This window comes from Megachile rotundata, chromosome 11 (assembly GCF_050947335.1).
Source record: "Megachile rotundata isolate GNS110a chromosome 11, iyMegRotu1, whole genome shotgun sequence".
Lineage (NCBI taxonomy): Eukaryota > Metazoa > Arthropoda > Insecta > Hymenoptera > Megachilidae > Megachile > Megachile rotundata.
Window position 1 is genome coordinate 13067875 of NC_134993.1, and position 19781 is coordinate 13087655.

The 19781-nt window shown below is 43.8% G+C and overlaps 1 protein-coding gene across 3 annotated transcripts in view; it reads right to left on the reverse strand.

The window, feature by feature from the left end:
• The window catches only part of LOC100883869 (acetylcholinesterase), a 62034-nt gene that overhangs the window by 14056 nt on the left and 28197 nt on the right, over nucleotides 1-19781 (reverse strand). The window contains exons 4-8 of one of the 3 annotated variants that reach the window (XM_076536871.1): nucleotides 11945-12068; nucleotides 3606-3924; nucleotides 3303-3533; nucleotides 1274-1565; nucleotides 571-1206 (exon numbers count right to left, since the gene is read on the reverse strand). In XM_076536871.1, coding sequence (XP_076392986.1) covers nucleotides 571-1206; nucleotides 1274-1565; nucleotides 3303-3533; nucleotides 3606-3918 — 1472 coding nt within the window. In that variant the 5' untranslated portion in view covers nucleotides 3919-3924; nucleotides 11945-12068. Of the gene's footprint in view, nucleotides 1-570; nucleotides 1207-1273; nucleotides 1566-3302; nucleotides 3534-3605; nucleotides 3925-5753; nucleotides 5964-11944; nucleotides 12069-19781 lie in introns of those variants that run through there. The other 2 variants (XM_076536870.1, XM_076536872.1) reach the window with 2 other exon arrangements.

Sequence of the window (19781 nt, forward strand, 5' to 3'; positions counted from 1 at the left end):
TCACAGTGTCTCTAGTATCATAGTGTCTCTAGTGTCATACTGTCTCTAATGTCACAGTGTCTCTAATGTCATACTGTCTCTGATGTCACAGTGTCTCCAATATCACAGTGTTTCTAGTGTCATACTGTCTCTAATGTCACAGTGTCTCCAATATCACAGTGTCTCTACTGTCACAGTGTCACTAGTGTCACAATGTCTCCAGTGTCATACTGTCTCTTATGTCACAGTGTCTCCAATATCACAGTGTCTCTAGTGTCATACTGTCTCTTATGTCACAGTGTTTCCAGTATCACAGTGTCTCTAGTGTCATACCGTCTCTAATGTCACAATGTCTCCAGTATCACAGTGTCTAGTATTACACTGTCTCTAACGTCATAAGTCTCTAATGTCTCTTAGTAGTGTCTCTAAAAAAGAGTCAGACTCCCAGTCCCAGACCAGACTACCATACTATCGACCTTCCGTATTCAGTTCATATTTAACCTAACCATCACATGAACAAACTCCATCCACATGTATATCCATCCTACGTCTCTCTAAACTCCATCATCCCATCAGTTCCCACGACCGTACCTGTGCTTGTAGTAGTACATGTAGACAGTGTTCCCAGTATCGGCGTACCGCCCCGCGAACTCGTTCACGTTGCAAGTGAACTGGTAATCGCCGACAATCTTATCAAGCGCGTCTCGATTCACATGTGGATCATCGGGACGCAGCCAGTCGGTGTACTCATAAATAATAGCGTGCCTCCCGATCTGGTTCACATAGGGATTCAGTTCAGACACGGCGCTGACGAACTGTTCCCTGCTGACCTTCACGTCCTCGGTGCCATCGATGCGGAACAGCTCGGTCAGATAGTAGATGATGAAGTAGAAGCCCTCCTCGGTGTTGGAGCCCATCATGATGTTGGCCTTCTTGAAGGAGGAGGTGGCCAAAGATCGCTGTGGCGTCTCGTCGAGGAAGGCGCCGTCGATGACGGGCACGAAGGGGAACTCGCAGATGCCGAGAGTGCCCCACTCGTTCTTCACCAGCTCCACTGGGTCCTTCACCAGCAGACAGTCGATTACTTCTTGCAAATTATCCCGGTCGTGTGGACAACCGACCGCTTCCGCCAGGCGGATCCCGCGGACGATGGACTCCTCGCGCGAGATGATCGCCCAGGGCGCCGTCGGGGAGCCGGACTGCATGATCGCTTGGCTGAACAGGTGCCTGAAAGGGAAACAGAGGCCGGGTAATTTGTTAGGTCGCGCAGAAACGCGGGGAAAATGGTATACACCTTGACAGAGGCGAGAGTAGGTGCATGGAAACGGAAACGGCGCCAGCGCTCTCTCCGAACAGGGTCACGTTGTCGGGGTTTCCGCCGAAGGCACCGATATTGTCGCGCACCCACTGCAGGGCCATCATCTGATCGAACAGACCCGCGTTACCGGGAACGTCCGACGTACCGAAGTACAGGAAGCCCAGGCTGGCTACTCGGTACTGCATGGACACTAGGATCACCTTCTCCTCGGACACCAGGGTTTTGTGGTCGTAGACGTCCAGGGTCGCCGAGCCGGAGTAGAAACCACCTGCAATTACGATCCGGGTCTCCGAATTTCTCTGCGTGTGGACGCAACGTTTTCGATGACGATTTTATGAGACTTTTGGTAATTTGGTCTTTTGAGAGTTGTGGCGATGCTTGTTGTAGTGTTGCTGTTTTACTGTGAGGAAATCTGGTGACCTTTATATTTATGTACTTTTGCATTTACAAATTTTTTGAGTTTCTTTGAACTTTTCAAGGTTTTTCAAGTTCTTCATGGCGTGACGCACTTGTGAGGGACTGTGACGCACTCGTGGTGTACCTATGACGCACTTGCGACGCACTCATGACGCTAGTGACGCACTCATGACACACTCATGACGCACCCACGACGCACTCATGACATTAATGACGCACTCATGGGGCTAGTGACGCTCTCATGACACACTCATGGCTATAGTGACGCACCCACGACGCACTCATGACTATAGTGACGCAACCATGACGCACTCATGACTATAGTGACGCACCCATGACGCACTCATGACTATAGTGGCGCAGCCATGACGCATTCGTGATACTAGTGACGCACTCATGATATTAGTGACGCACCCATGACGCACTCGTGACTATAGTGACGCACCCATGACGCACTCATGATTATAGTGGCGCACCCATGACGCATTCGTGATACTAGTGACGCACCCATGACGCACTCGTGACTATAGTGACGCTCCCATGACGCACTCGTGACTATACTGACGCACCCATAACTATAGCGACGCACTCATGACGCTAGTGACGCATCCATGACGCACCCATGATATTAGTGACGCATCCACGACGCACCCATGATATTAGTGACGCACTAGCAATTATAGTGACGCACCCATGACGCATTCATGACGCTAGTGACGCACTCGTGAAAAATAACCAGTGACACTCACGTGACACACTCGTGACAAACCAGTGATGCACCAGTGACGCACTCGTGACGCACTCGTGACGCACTCATGAAGTACTATTGACGCACCCATGACGCACCTATGACATACCAGTAACGCAGCAATGACGCATTCATGACACACCAGTGACGCATTCTTGACACACCAGTGACTCGTGACGCACTCGTGACACACGCCTGATGCTACAGTTTGAATGTGAATCAGACACGTACCTTCATCAAATTGTAAGTGGAATGTAAAGTGCATCTAACGTCTTTAGCAATAATTAGTTAGATGTTTATAACAGTTTAAAAAATTGGAGAATATGGGGTTAAATTTACAAGTCCTTTGCAAGCTTCTAATCTTCGAGTCAAAGACTCTAAGTTACTAAACGTGAAATTCGTAAAGTTACCCCCTCAAATTCCTAGATCACCAGATTTCCCTACACGTGCATGCATACAGTTGCTACGTTAAACCACGTTTTCTGCGTCAGACAAAAATACATCCACGGTTTTGAAATACCGCAGAAAGGTTATATTAAAAGGGTATATTCTGCAAGGATAATTCGAAGCGACGAAAACGAATCGCGAGAATAATTAGCGAGAGCCCGGAAGAAAGGCAGCCCTTGAGGCGATAACGTTCTCTCCGATGTCGTAGACTTTGGTTCGAAAAGGGAGCCGTCTTAAAATAAGGCCGCGGGCCAAAAATAATCGTTTCCCGGGAAGAAACGACCACCTGTAAAAGAACGTCGGCGTCGCGTCGATCCAGACGACGTCGCGCTCTAATTCGTGCCGCGAGCGTCTCTCTCTTTCGCCGAGGAACAGGTGTCAGCTGGAACTCACCACCGAATATCCATACCATAACAGCGGCATTGGTAGGCCTGGGTCGTGGCGCGACCACGTTCACGTAAAGGCAATCCTCGCTGAGCGGCGTGTTCGGATTCCACATGGTCGCGCCTGGAAAGTCGCCGAACACGGTGTCCAGAATCTGCACGCAACTATTCGGCAGCGCGGTGGCGTTCAGAATCCCCGACCAGCGTTCCGCCGGCCTCGGATGCCGGAACCTCAGGGGTCCTGCAACGGAATACGCTTTTTCGAAGGGAGAAAAAAATAGAAAGGTTAATCGCCGATAGACCGTGTACCTACCGAGAGGTTTCTGCGCGTAAGGGATACCGAGCCAGGCGTCGACCTCCTTTCCCGTGGTGGCAGTCATGGTCATACCCTTGACCTTGCCCTTTCTCGTCTCAACTATCAGCGGATCGTCGCTCGATGCCAGGGCCGCTGCTCTCGGCAACTCCTCGCTCGATCTGAAGCTCTTCGCGTCCTCGCGCGACGCGTCCGCGTGGTGTCTGCTCCTGTGGCTCAGGGAACAACAGCACGAGTCCAACATCAGCACCAAACTTAGCACCAACAGCGCCTCCAGCTTCGTCAAGGAACTTCGGTTTCTTGGCCTGAACATCTTTTCCTGGAAACATATACGATCGACACCTCATCTTACTGTTTTAGACTCATTCCATTATCAGCTTGAGATATTCAATTTTAGTTTTTTTACAGAATTTCTATTTTCAATTTTAGTTACATTATTAGGGAAATTTTTATTATTCAGTTCCACCTGTTTTCTTACTTTTATGATTGTTTTTAGATTGACTTCATTTCTACCTTCTTTTTTGAGGTTTTTAATAGGGAATTCACTCTGGTGTGTAACGCCGAATGTGTCGATGACGTCACATGTGTAGCGTTACCTCAAATTACTTGGTGAACATATTGATCTAATAACTGATTAGTCACTTTACAGTCAGATTTACGACCATATCAAATTTACTTCAATAAAGTTACATTATTTAGTTTATTATCCAAGCGAGAGTTAATTTAGACGCGTACGCTTGGACTGTCAAATGTAAAACAAGATGGCGGCGGTACTACACAAAATGGCGACAAGCGCTACTCAAAATGGTGTCCTACATGTACGTAACTTTGAAACGAGTGTATTTATAAAGTTCAAACCTTTATATAATTGTTATCTGTACATTACTAATTTAGTTTTCTTTTTTACTTCATTCTGTGTTACTAAATTTATATTCCTGTGCTTTCTTCTTTTAATAAGATGTAATTCGTTAAGTGAACTCATAAGATCTTAACAAATCTTTGTCTATTTCATTTTGTTGTCAAACAAAGTTACACTATTTTCTTTATTATCCAAGCGAGTTAATAAGATCGTACGCTTGGACCGTCAGATGTAAAACAAGATGGCGGCAGTACCACGCAAAATGGCGGCGAGAACTACTCAAAATGGCGTCCTACCTGTACGTAACTTTTAAAGAAGTGTATTTATGAAGTTGACACTTTTGTATAATTGTTATTTATGTACATTATTAGTTCAATTTTCTTTTTCATTTCAGTTTGTGTCACTAAATTTATATTCCTGTGCTTTTTTCTTTTAATAAGATGTATTTTGTTAAGTGTACTCATAAGACATCTTAACAAATCTTTGTCTATTTCATTTTATGTTGCCAAATTTTGTTTGTACAATGTATTCATTCAATTTTAAATATGTTTTAGATGTTTGAGACTAGTATCAAGACAATTTTAAGACAGACTTTCATGAAGTTTTTAAGACAGACTATTTAAATAAAAATACACAATGTGAAGACATATCAAAGCTCCACACACAGTTTACCTATTAAATCTACAGTTTTAAAGCGTACGTCAGTTAAAAAAACATCTCTTAAGTACAATATGTACTTGTTAAGTAGACGTATAAAATAATAACATGATTTGAAACAGTCAGTCATGTGTGAATGAATGGTGTTAATAACAGAGGGTCCATCCGAAAGTCAGGCCCTTCCGGATCGAGCGGAAGCGATCGTTGCCGAGTCCGAGCGATTCGGCGTCGATCGATTCCCGTGGACTAATTGGAAACGGTGTTGGTCTTTGTTCGAACGACGTACCCTCCAATGGCGCGTTTCCCTATCGCTTTCACCCGTCTGCACCGTTTACTCGATAATTAAGTGTACCTTTCGAATCGATGTCGAACTTTGAAAAATCTCTAAATTCCCGTCTAAAAGCGTACGTAAAGAAATTCGAAAGAAATTACCTCCAGGAAATGTACCGAAGGTCTGCGTTGATTGGTCATTTCCTTCTACGTGTGATCACGCGCGGAGGTGTTACACGCGGAAGCGTTCGTGAGAGAAAATAGCGCATTAGCTGACGACAATTTATAGCCGTCCCCCGAGTCGACCGTCTCTTTCCGAGTTTCCTATGTTTCGATTAATTTAGATCTTCCGGTTTACTCACCGATTTCCGAGCGAAACCTGTTGCCTTTCGATACGAGCGATCACCGCATCTCCGGAGGACAGGAACGAGAGAACTCTTTCTGTCGAGAGACACGCACGAACGGACGCTGCGAATGGAGCTGTTGTCGATAGTTGTCCCACTCGACGCGATGGCAGCATCGTGCAACGCGTTTAGATCACTCGGATTAGCTATCATCTTCTACCCTCGAATTCTCTTTTTACGTTCTAACCTCTCTTTACATTCGCCTCTCAATTCCACTTCTCTTTACATTCACGTCTCAAATTAATTCCACTTCTCTTTACATTCACGTCTCAAATTAATTCCATCTCTCTTTACATTCTACTCTCGAATTAATTCCATCTCTCTTTACATTTTACTCTCAAATAATCTCAATAATTTTTTTTCAGATAATTACTCGTATCTTTTTCGAGAAACTACATCGTCTAGTTTTTGCTTAGAGTATCTAGTTTTCACTTAGAAATTAATATTTAGCGAAAAGGAATGGTGGCGGTAGGCTTCTAGTTTTCGCCGCTAGGCGGCGCAGGAGACGAAGGCTTTCTCGCTAGTACTCAGCGAGTCTTCCTACACAAATGTGTTTAAATTGATCCAAACGAGTCTTAATGAGACCAAATGAGTCCAAACAAGTTCAAACGAGTTCAAAATGAGTCTAAACTTGTCCAAACCACTCCAAAGGAGTCCAAAATGAGTCTAAACTTGCCCAAATTATTCCAAACTAGTTCAAATGAGTCCAAAATGAGTCTAAACTTGTCCAAACTACTTCAAAGGAATCCAAAATGAGTCTAAACTTGTCCAAATTATTCCAAACTAGTCCAAACGAGTCCAAAATGAGTCTAAACTTGTCCAAACTACTCCAAACGAGTCCAAAATGAGTCTAAACTTGTCCAAACCACTCCAAACGAGTCCAAAATGAGTCTAAACTTGTCCAAATTATTTCAAACCACTCCAAACGAGTCCAAAATAAGTCTAAACTTGTCCAAACCACTCCAAGCGAGTCCAAAATGAGTCTAAACTTGTCCAAACCACTCCAAACGAGTCCAAAATGAGTCTAAACTTGTCCAAATTATTCCAAACCACTCCAAACGAGTCCAAAATAAGTCTAAACTTGTCCAAACCATTCCAAACGAGTCCAAAATGAGTCTAAACTTGTCCAAATTATTCCAAACTAGTCCAAACGAGTCCAAAATGAGTCTAAACTTGTCCAAATCACTCCAAATAAGTCCAAAATGAGTCTAAACTTGTCCAAATTATTCCAAACCACTCCAAACGAGTCCAAAACGAGTCTAAACTTGTCCAAACCACTCCAAACGAGTCCAAAATGAGTCTAAACTTGTCCAAACTACTCCAAACGAGTCCAGAACGAGTCTCCACCCTTAACAACCTCTTCCCATCGTATGGAAGGGTACACTCCTCAAATAATCACAGTATCACGACATTTGCATGAATAAATTCATGACATCAGTAAATACATGACACCAATAAATACTTGATGCGACTAAATACATGACATCAGTAAATACACGAAGCACCATATTCATGGAAAACGCAAGTCGATCGATGTACCTCTGTTTACAACGCCCTTTAGGCCGTCCACTCTTTTACCGATTCTCTCTCGAGCTTCCGAACTACTCGTCTTCGGCTTCGCGATACACTCGTCGAAAGTTCGCCAAGTACCCTCCACTTCGTGGATAGCGGTAATTCGATTCTCTCGACTCCAATCGAACGACACAGAGAATGGCTTTCCAACTTGCCACTATACTTCTGCGAGGGTACTCAGATGTAATAAAAATCCAATCTAGTTTAGGTTTACAAATAACGAACTCTTCGAGTTTGAAAATACTCCAAATATTCTTATAGAGTTCTTTCAAGATTTCTGGGGTTTCAAGTGTCTCTAAAATTCTACATCCCCAAATTTCTGAACTACCCCTATATTCTATGTTCTATAGATTCTCAAATTTGTAGCTGAAGTTCGATAACTTCTAAATTGTTATTAGCTTCAAACTCCATTTATAAAAACGAGCAGAATTATTTTTCTTCAACTCCCTTTTCTTCGTCTGAAATTCGCAGTAAATTTGCAGTTGACTGTACGGCCTTAACGAGTCCGTACTCGGGCGATATTTCGAGGCGAAATCGAGCAGCTCGGAGAAACCAGCAAAACCGCGAAACGACAATAGCGCGACTCTGTATCGGAGTAATAAACGCTTTCGTATTACCTATGCGTTCGAATAACGAGCAATTCCCACGGGTCTCCCGGAAAATCTAACCCCTGAAATTTGTCGGGCCGCGTGCAATCGATTCGCTCGATTAAACCGGCAAAATATATCGGCTCGTCCCGATGGAATTCGCCGAATGCGAGATTTCGTTCCGCTTTATCGCACGGCCACAGCTGCTTGGCTTATCCGCTTATGCCCGGATTATTCGCCCAAATTATTCGCCATCGTTTCGCGTTGCTGGCAGATTAACGGAGAAAAAAGAGTACAGCGTCAGCCTTTTCGCGTTTTAATTTACTATGGCGCGAATTAGGGCAAGCTACGATACGGACTTTTCAAATTCTGCTAAGTTTATTTCGGAATTGTGCCAGAACTGTTCAAACTTTATTTTTAGATACAAATAATACATTGTCGCTTCTGTATTTTGTTGTCAACGAACCTAACCTAACTTTTACCTAACATAATGTGGCTTAAACATAACCTAACCTAACGTAACACTGTTTTAGATATGTTACATACGTTTATATCTATGAAATGATACACTGTTGCTGTTGTATTTTGTTATCAAGGAACCTAACCTCACTTTTACCTAACATAATGTGGCTTAAACATAACCTAACCTAACGTAACACTGTCTTAGATATGTTACATACGTTTATATCTATGAAATGATACACTGTTGCTGTTGTATTTTGTTGTCAAGGAACCTAACCTCACTTTTACCTAACATAATGTGGCTTAAACATAACCTAACCTAACGTAACACTGTTTTAGATATGTTACATACGTTTATATCTATGAAATGATACACTGTTGCTGTTGTATTTTGTTATCAAGGAACCTAACCTCACTTTTACCTAACATAATGTGGCTTAAACATAACCTAACCTAACGTAACACTGTCTTAGATATGTTACATACGTTTATATCTATGAAATGATACACTGTTGCTGTTGTATTTTGTTGTCAAGGAACCTAACCTCACTTTTACCTAACATAATGTGGCTTAAACATAACCTAACCTAACGTAACACGGTTTTAGATATGTTACATACGTTTATATCTATGAAATGATACACTGTTGCTGTTGTATTTTGTTATCAAGGAACCTAACCTAACTTTCACCCAACATAATGTGGCTTAAACATAACCTAACATAACGTAACACTGTTTCAAATATGTTACATACGTTTATATCTATGAAATGATACACTGTTGCTGTTGTATTTCGTTTTCAACGAACCTAACCTAACTTTTACCTAACATAATGTGGCTTAAACATAACCTAACCTAACGTAACACTGTTTTAGATATGTTACATACGTTTATATATATGAAATGATACACTGTTGCTGTTGTATTTCGTTGTCAACGAACCTAACCTATCTTTTACCTAGCCTAACATAGCTTAAACATAACCTAATTGAACATAACTTAGCACTGCTTGACTAGATATAGAAGAAACACCTTATACGTAAACCTAACCTAACATAACTTAACTAAACCTCACATCGTTTGATTAGATATAAAAGAAACACCTTCTATGTGAACATAACCTAACGTAACCAAACCTAACATTGACTAGATGCAAAAGAAACCTATCCATGAACAAATTACAGTCTATCTACCCCCATAAATAAATGAATTAAAGAGCCACCTCCGTAAATAAATGAATTATAAGTAATACGTCGTAAAAACAAGATGTCGGAAAGTAAAAACAAAATGTCGGAAAGTTTCCAGAGGAGTGTACTTAAAAAGTTTGACGCGGTATCGAGTATTATCGACATCGGACGTTGATACGTCTCGATGGCAAAGAGCAGGTAAATACCATCGACGGGTGGAGTTTTATTAACGCGTTTAGCGGTGCACGAGTAAAACGAGGAGGACAGGGTGAACGGAGAGAAAGAGAGGAACGACGCGTTTGCGTGGCGATTATTCGAATTAATGCGACGATCAGGAAACGTTGACGGTCGCGTGAATAAATCATGGGGCGCGCACCCTCGCCTTCCACAAAGCGGATCGTTCGATAATTAATTACGCGCGTGCCGTTGGAACTCGGTGCCTCTCTTTCCCTCTTCGCGTTTATGTTAATTTCGGAATAAACGCGAACGCGATGCCGTTCTCGCGCGGGTGTGGAGGGCTAATCGGCACGGAAACGGCGGTGGGAATATGATTGGGTTTCGATAACTCGGTGTTGGAACGTAGAGGGTGTTGAGAAAGAAACGTATTGTAGTTTTGATATGTAGACCAGGGAGACGGTGGAGGAGTTACAACAGGGGACAGTGGAAGGTTTACAACAGGAGACGCAGGGTCTGATCAAACTGTGAAAGGGTTAAAGACCTTCTGGGTTATGAGACTATAACTAGGCTACACCTAGGCTACACTAGACTCATACGTACAACTCTGAACCTGGAGCGTAGGACGCTGAGCCTGACACCCCAGTTCAAGAAAGAGAAATGTGCATCTAGACTAACACCAGCAGTATTCTTAATTTCTTCCCACCAAAATTTAAATTCGGTCTAAAATGCTTTATTCAAAGTACCACAGCCAGCTACACATTCCCCGTCTCTTCAAATTGTCCTCCCAAAAAATTGTTCACACTTCGAGAAACCACTCATCGTTTCTCGACATCTTAATCGTCAACGTTCCTGATATATAAAATATTGCCCAGCAAAATCGTAGAAATTGTAGCAGGTGCTCCGGTTAACCCCTTGCGCTATGATTTGTCAGGTGCGCCGAACTAACTAATCGCGGCAGTAATATTAAAACAGACGGGGGAAGTTGAAATGTTATGCCAATTTGGTATTGTGCGTTGACTGTGCAAATTGTAATTGAACTCCAAATTGACGCTAATGAAAAATTCGAGGAAAATTGATCACAGACGAAGTGCGTCACGAGTGTGTCACGTGTGCGTCGCGAGTGCGTCGAGGGTGCGTCATGAGTGCATCACTGGTGCATTGCGTGTGCGTCAAGGTGCGTCGATGGTGCGTCATGAGTGCATTACTGATATATTACGTTTATGTCATGAGTGCGTCATCGGTGCGTCAAGGGTCCTTCACTGGTACACTACGTGTGCGTCACTGGTATATCAAGTGTGTCACGTGTGCGTCACGATCCACCAGTGCGTCAAGGGTGCGTCAAAGGTGCATTAAGGTTGTGTCATGAGTGCGTCAAGGTTGTGTCATAAGCGCGTCAAGGTTCTGTCATAAGTGCGTCAAGGGTGCGTCAAAGATGCATCAAGGTTGCGTCATGATTGCGTCAAAGATGCATCAAGGTTGCGTCATGACTGCGTCAAAGATGCACCAAGGTTGTGTCATAAGTGCGTCAAGGGTGCGTCACGAGTGCGTCATGAGTGCGTCACGGGTGCGTCATGAATTAATCGTCGGTGCGTCATAAATTAATCATTGGTGCGGCGAGGGTGCGTCACGAATTCATAATTAGTGCGTCAAGGGTGCGTCATGTATCCATCATTGGTGCGTCAAGGGTGTGTCACGAATTCGTAATTGGTGCGTCAAGGGTGCGTCATGTATCCATCATTGGTGCGTCAAGGGTGCGTCATGTATCCATCATTGGTGCGTCAAGGGTGTGTCACGAATTCGTAATTGGTGCGTCATGTATCCATCATTGGTGCGTCAAGGGTGCGTCACGAATTCGTAATTGGTGCGTCGAGGGTGCGTCGCGAATTCGTAGTTGGTGCGTCAAGGGTGCGTCATGAATCTATCATCGGCGCGTCAAGGGCGCGTCACGAATTCATCATAGGTGCGTCAAGAGTGCGTCACGATTTCATCATTGGTGCGTCATGTCTGCGTCACGAGTCACACTCGTCAAAATATTACAAGAGGTTAGTAATTCACCCTTGTCCAGCACAAAGAATCATTAACCGGTAAATTAAAAAATCTGACACTGGTCCCTTAAACCTATTAAGCCTATACGGCAAATATACATACAATCCACGATACTTACTCAGTGTCGATTTCGAAGGTTGAAGATATTCGTGGAAGTACTTGAACACGGAAGCCCTTTCTTCGTTCCTGCAGAGGGGCAGATCCGCCCTTCCTACATTCCCAGTTCACGGATCATCGCTCGGCTGCAACAGAACCAGCGCAAGAATTTCCTCTTGGGCCAACTTTTCTAATTTCACATTTTTTCCCGCGCCCGAAGGTGACCTAATAAATTCCAAGAAGCTCATAAAGCGCGGAAACGGCGCGCGCTGGCTTTTAATAAAACCATATATCTCGTTCTTAGATGGAGGGTTCTCCGGTATTTCGGCTGCCGGCCCCATTGGCCAAAGGTTGCCCGTGAATTCCAGCCTGGTCGACTCGGGCCGAGCAAATAAACCGGGCGCACGCGTTCGCTGAACAATCCAGGAATTTCTAATAAGCGTGCGCCCCACTTTCGGAATTCATTTCGCGGCACCTCGACTCGCGGGAACGCGGATAATGAATTTGGATCGCGATATATACTGCTTCTTCCACGGGGACAAAAATCGAAATAATTATGGAGCCATTTTACCGGGTACTGCGATCACATTATTGTAATACTGTTATCGGCCGAATGTTATTAACGCGTTTGCCAACATGCTGGAAACCATCGTTTATGGTCATGGAATTACAAAATTAACTTGCTCTCCATGTTAATAACTAGTTAATTCCTACTATTTTAAATTGATAAACTTTGTATTTTCATCGCTACTTTATTTCTAGTTTAATCAGAGTCTGCACAGTTCATGACACCTTACGTGACGCATCTTTGGTCATGGGTGACGCACTTAGTTTTTAAATAAGTCTTATTTATTTTTAATAATGACTGCACGTCTCTACAATCACTAACCTTCTTCATTTGTGTTAACACTGCAGAGTTAATTAAGTAAATTAGCAGATTTTTCAGCTTTACTTTTTAGTTTCTTAGCTCACTGTAATGGCGGTCAAGTGATACCAAGATGGCGGCTATACGACATCAAGATGGCGGTCACGCGACACCAAGATGGCGGCCAGCTCATTGAACGCTGATGTAAACACACTTCTTTTGTAAAATAATAAAATATATACGATATCCAACGATGACTTAACACTTCTTTCTAAGTATACATTCTTTTTAAACGTTAAGTAAACTTGTCTAACAATTTAATTCGCGTCAATGAAAAATTCTGATGATTTTAATATTAGTTCATATGCAGTGAATTTATGTATACCATGAATTTTTGAAACTAATGGTATGACTTTTCGAAACTGATGGTATTCTAATAATAGAGTGCGTCAAGGCTGCATTAAGGGTGCGTCAGGAATGGACCAAGGATGCGTCATGAGTGCGTCAAGAGTATTTTATGAATGCGTCATGAGTGTGTCAAAGGTGCGTCACGAATGCGTCATTGATGCGTCAAGGGTGCATTAGGAGTGCGTCTTTGGTGCGTCATGAAGGTGTCAAGGGTGCGTCATTGGTGCGTCATGAAGATGGCAAGGGTGAGTCACGAGTGCGTCATTTATGCGTCAAGGGTGCATTAGGAGTGCGTCATTGGTGCGTCATGAAGGTGTCAAGGGTGCGTCATTGGTGCGTCATGAAGATGGCAAGGGTGTGTCGCGAGTGCGTCATTGATGCGTCAAAGGTGTATTAGGAGTGCGTCATTGGTGCGTCATAAGGATGTCAAGGGTGAGTCACGAATGCGTCATTGGTGCGTCATGAAGGCATCAAGAGTATGTCTCGTGCGTCACTCGTGCGTCATCACTGCAACACTGACACGTGACACTCAGAATTAAACCCATCACTTTTACTTCACATAACTCCAGTTGACTCTCCGACAATCAAACTTTACCACCTTACAAATTACCTCGAACTCCAAATTGCATTAAAAATCCGACTAAAATTGATGACGGCCGTAGACTTGTCAAACTATCGTAATTAATCCAGCAACGCTCAATTTACCTCCGGAAATTCAAGTCCGATCCCCGATCGAAAAGAACGGACATTTAAGCCGGGGAAAAATTTAAATTCGTCAGGAAATAAATCTCGTCGATTCTCTTTTCCCCACCCCGTCCGAACGGCGAATCGACGAGACGCATCGAAAAACGCTTTGCCCGGCAGACTGTGCCTCGGGGAAATTTATTCGCGCCGATAGGCACGCGCGTCGAACGTCGAACGAGAAACAGTCTCGTTTAAACGTTTTTTCGACGACAAACGGGTCGAACGATAACCGCGGCTCCTGCCAGAGGGAACAATGATTCCCATTACGGGTCGCAGTTTTATTTAAAAGCTGCCGCGAGCCATTGTTTTCCACGGACAGCCGGTGGACCGCGAATTTTTCCTCGTATCTATTTTTTTTCCACCTTTATCGCCGACGACACGGAATCGAGGCCTTTCGAAGGCTTCTTAGCATTGTTCGCAGCCTCTTCGCGGATTCGACGAAGATTCGGTCTCGAGAATACTTGCGATCGGAGGTCTATTGTGTCGGTATTTATCGGATGCTCCATTTGATAAGTTGCGGTAATTCGGTTAAATCGGAATTTTTCTTCTTACATTCAAATATCACTTTTTTAGTTCGCAAGGAAAATTATATCTTGTGCAGGCAGCCATGCTGACAAGTCTTACTATAAATTTTATATACCTAAAATTAATTTGACAATGTACCATTAGTTCCGAGTGACGAATAAACAATAAACGTTGAGTAGAGGTGTCGAGGCCTTAGGAGGCTTTTGATTCGTACTTTGTACTGTCAAAACAGGCGCAGCGAAACGGTTAATCTCTGACCAAACGAAAGAGAAAGGCGTGGACGGGAAAAGGGACGCGATAGTAGGACAGAAATTTAACGGGTCGACGGTTCAAGTGCGCCTGCGCCTCGACACGGCTTTGTTAAAAAGAAAAACAAAGAGAGAAACCGGCGTAAAAACCAACGCGCGAGAAAAGATTTCCCAAAGGCAAGCGAGATCCATTTCCCGGCTGAAATCCACTCGAAACGAAGGGGAAGCTGTCTTTTCGCTCGCCGTTTCTTCCCTGCCGCGAATTTCACGCGAAAGAGAAACGATGACTTTACGCTACGATGATCAACAGCGACACCGTTTCCTTTCCTTTCGACGCGTTCCTTCCCGGCGCAACTTCGTGGAAAGAAGAAACCGCGTCTCTTTCTCATCGAAATCTCGACCTAATTAGGCTAGACCAATTACGGAGCCGTCCCAATTACCGGAGCCTTTGTGTTCAAATTTTTATTCAAATCGATCAAATAGATGACGTATATAAATAAGCCACCCTTCAGCGTTTATTTGGACATTCAGAGCTCGTTTCAGAAATTCACAGTCCGGCATTCAGGATTTTACCAACACATTCAGAAGTCCATTTTGCAAACTCAAGTTCTGGATAATAAATTTAAATGTGTCAAAGTTTAACTTTAAATAGTTTATTACACGACTCTGGTTATTAAGATATAATAAGATAAATGTATGTAACGTAATAAGATAAATATGAACATGGTACTTGTAGGAACTCAGTAGATTCGTCACAGTCGAAGCGTGGCTCATCAAAATATGGCTCCATAAAATTCTTTGCAGTCGAAAGTATTTTTGCAGTCGGCAAATTTAGTCGAAACGTTTGACAATTTTTTCAGAAATTATCTTTCCACCGTTAACTATTACTATCGGCATCGCGTTTACGTCGTGTAACGCTACAGATTTAATTTTAGGAAAATACCTATTCAAATTGTATTAAATACGACGGTGACCCTTCGAGAGGGTCGAAAGAGAAAGAAAGTCACGTGAATTTTTTATTCAGCTAACTATGCAAATCGTAATCGAACTCTAAGTTGTAGCACATTAATTCGAGGAAGACAGTCGAAGCGCGAGTGCGCGAGGTGTCAGGCTCGTGAAAATGCAAGGGGTGAAAATTATCGTACTGCTCGAACCTGGAGCATTACGGTATAAGGATCCATTGATACGAAACGGCGTCGATACGCAAACATACTGTTCGCCGTGGAGCCCTGGATACTTGACCCTCCGCACTCGAAAGGCGATTTCATTTAATACAATTTCAAATATCTTTGTCACGGTGACGATTAGACGCGAGGATTCCCAACTGTATCTTAGAAATTTCACTGCAAACTAGTTTTCCTACGAACGACTGTACGAGGGTCGTTTCACGTTTTGCTGGCTGTATTTTTGTGACGAGGGAGAAGTTTTGGGAATTGTTTCGATGAGGGAATTGATAGGAAATATTGCGTACTTAGTTAAAATTTCCAACTGTTTCAGTGAGGTAGTGTGAACCTAAGTGTACGTGACTACACATAGTAAATATTGTGTAGATATTTTTGGTAAGATTTGTTGAAGCAGCCAACATATTAATAATGAACCTAATTGTAAGTGTATGATATGACTACACATACTAAATATTGTATACATATTTTTGATAAGATTGAAGCAGCAGTGTCAATAATAAACCTAAATGCATAATGTGAACTACACGTATAATACAATGTGGCTACATATATGACTACATGTACTACATGTATAATATAAATATTTGTATAACAAGCTTTGCTCAAAACGCCAAAATCAGCAAATACGAAAATTCTACATAATCATAACCCACCCTAACACAAAAAATTGCAAGTAAGTTTTTACAGAGGTCCACAGTATGATTTTCGCAGCACCGTTTTTTATCCTACATTTTAAAAGCAGCCTCCGCAGCACGATTCTCGTAGAGATAAATGGTGGAAGGTTCGCGGGGTGAAATTCAACGCGGCCGGTCGCGTTTCGCGCGCGTAATTTCTCGGTAATTGAAGGAGCCGCGTAATTAGAGGAGATATCGCGTGACGCGGTAACGAGTGCTCGAAACGCGACGCAGCGTCACCGCGAACTACGGCGACGCGATTGTTCGAGTTCGAGCAACTTTGATATTTCCAGCTAGGGAAACTTCTGCCGACCGGAAGAACGCGGAGCTCGTTCTGGTAAGACGAGTTCTTCTCGTCGCGAATCCCCTTTAATTAATTCGCCGCTGTCTACCTTGCCCCGAACTGTTTCGCCAACGCTCTGTGATTCCTCGAAATCTCGAGATGTGGAATATCGGGTTGCGGGGACGATCGTTGCCACAACACTGCAGCTGCACAAATACACACTATGTCGGAAAAGTAGCGGAACTTTATATTAATAATGACACATCGATGGCGCACCTTTGACGTACCAAGGACACACTCACGACGCACTAGGAAACAATGCGTGACGCACCATGTCACAGAGCTTGTTCGTGAATTTTTGGAAAAAACAAACTTTCAGAATTCTACAAGTTAAAATTCCTATTATTTCTCTTACTCAACCCTGAAAATCTCTCAGCTTAATCTCGAAACGTCGAAATCCCTCAACAGATCCCTGAAGATCGTAGGCCTTTTCGCTCTCGGTTGTCGCATCCGTCCCTCGAGAGTTTTCCCCGGCGAACCAGATTTTCTCTCCGCTCTACGGCATTGTAACAACGTACGAAATTCTGCGAAGAGGATTCGATCGCAGTTTCGAGGGCTAATAATACCAGGCCAGGGCTGTTTCGCCCCCTATGCTGTCACGAGATTTCCCTGCCGACGCGTGTCGGGTAACTTTGTTGCGGAACGAGCGTCGTAAAGCCGTTTATTTACGCGTCTTCGTAGCCTCGATTCCGTGTGCACACCCTACCCGCGTCTAATTTCCTATCTCCGTGTCTTCTTTCTTGGTTATCGATTTAATGAACGAGTTTACTCCCTTAAGGTTTCCGCGTATATATCTGAGTCGTGGATATCTGTGGAAAGGTAGTTGTGCTGGAAGATTATATGTGATCTTCTGTTCTGTCTTTTTTGTGTAATTACGTAGATGGATATGGAGATGGTTTTATGAAACTTGCTTTGTGATGTTTTACTGGCTTTGTAAATTTTTACTTGTTAAGAGGTATAGAAAATACAGGGGTAGACAGAATATAGAAGCAGACAAAATAGAGAGACACAGAAAATATAGAGTGATATAAAATACAGAGGCAGACAAAGTGAAAAGACAGACAAAATATAGGGGCACATAATATATGGAGGCATACAAAATACAGAGGCAGACAGAATACAGAGACACATAAAATATAGCACACAAAATACACAGAAAATTTTCATTAGATTCTATCACATCCTTTGGTGGTCTAACTTTGTGACGACCAATTCCATATTACTATAATAAGGTGTCAACTGGTATATGTACCGATGTCACCCCACGAGTCGAGATCCAACAAGCCTATCCCTTCCACTTACATTTCGGCAAATAAGAATAATGACAACAAGTAATTCGCGCTATCGTTTGCCCGTCATTTTCGCCGAATTCGAGCCAATACCGAAAATACGTGCGAGTCTAGACATTTCTCTTCCGACCAATTGGGTCCTTCCAAACCCGGCACAGCCTCGCGCCAATTCCTGCCGCGACTACGGCATGTACCGTAGACAACCCTGTTCCTGGCGCGTAGGAGCCAGGCTTAAGGGACGCCACCGTAAAACAGTCCCATGTCGCGTTCCGACGTTCGCTACTCGAAACGTTTCACTGTCTTGTTCTTTCGCTCGATCGTGCCGATACCGGCGAAAATCTGAGCATTTTTCTATTCCGATCGGAGCCGTCTGAACACCTGGCACTCGCCGACTCACGGTACAACTCGTGTGGATGGTCGTCGCTTGGGTCCCGGCCATATAAACGGCGGAGCGATTTCGGAGGATCGATGTTACGACACCGGTAGCTAAATCCATAGATTCCGAAATTTCTACATGTCTATAGCGTTGGATGTCCATATTCTTAGATTTGTAGATCTCTAAATTCCTGTAGATCAATACCTATACCCAGATCTCGATATCCCATGATCAATACCTAAACTACTAAACTCTTATCGAACAGCAAATCTTTGCTAGCGTAACTTTGTGTCTTTCGCGGAATAAGTCAATTTATTATTAACAAAATTTCTTGGTAATCGAATCAAAGTCGCATCTGAGTCAGACCTGAGTGCGTCATGAATGCGTTACGAGTGCGTCATCGGTGCATCATCGATGCGTCACGACTAGATTACGAGTGCGTCTTCGGTGCGTCATGACTGAATTACGAGCGTCTTCGGTGCGTCACGACTGAATTATGAGAGCGTCTTCGGTGCGTCATCGGTGCGTCACGACTGAATTATGAGCGTCTTCGGTGCGTCATCGATGCGTCACGACTAGATTACGAGTGCGTCTTCGGTGCGTCATGACTGAATTACGAGCGTCTTCGGTGCGTCACGATTAGATTACGAGTGCGTCTTCGGTGCGTCATGACTGAAATACGAGCGTCTTCGGTGCGTCACGACTGAATTATGAGCGTCTTCGGTGCGTCATCGGTGCGTCACGACTGAATTATGAGCGTCTTCGGTGCGTCATCGATGCGTCACGACTAGATTACGAGTGCGTCTTCGGTGCGTCATGACTGAATTACGAGCGTCTTCGGTGCGTCACGATTAGATTACGAGTGCGTCTTCGGCGCGTCATGACTGAATTACGAGCGTCTTCGGTGCGTCACGATTAGATTACGAGTGCGTCTTCGGTGCGTCATGACTGAATTACGAGCGTCTTCGGTGCGTCACGATTAGATTACGAGTGCGTCTTCGGTGCGTCATGACTGAATTATGGGAGCGTCTTCGGTGCGTCATCGGTGCGTCACGACTGAATTATGAGAGCGTCTTCGGTGCGTCATCGATGCGTCACGACTAGATTACGAGTGCGTCTTCGGTGCGTCACGACTGAATTATGAGAGCGTCTTCGGTGCGTCCCGAGTCCATTACAAGTGCGTCATCAGTGCGTCAGGATTTC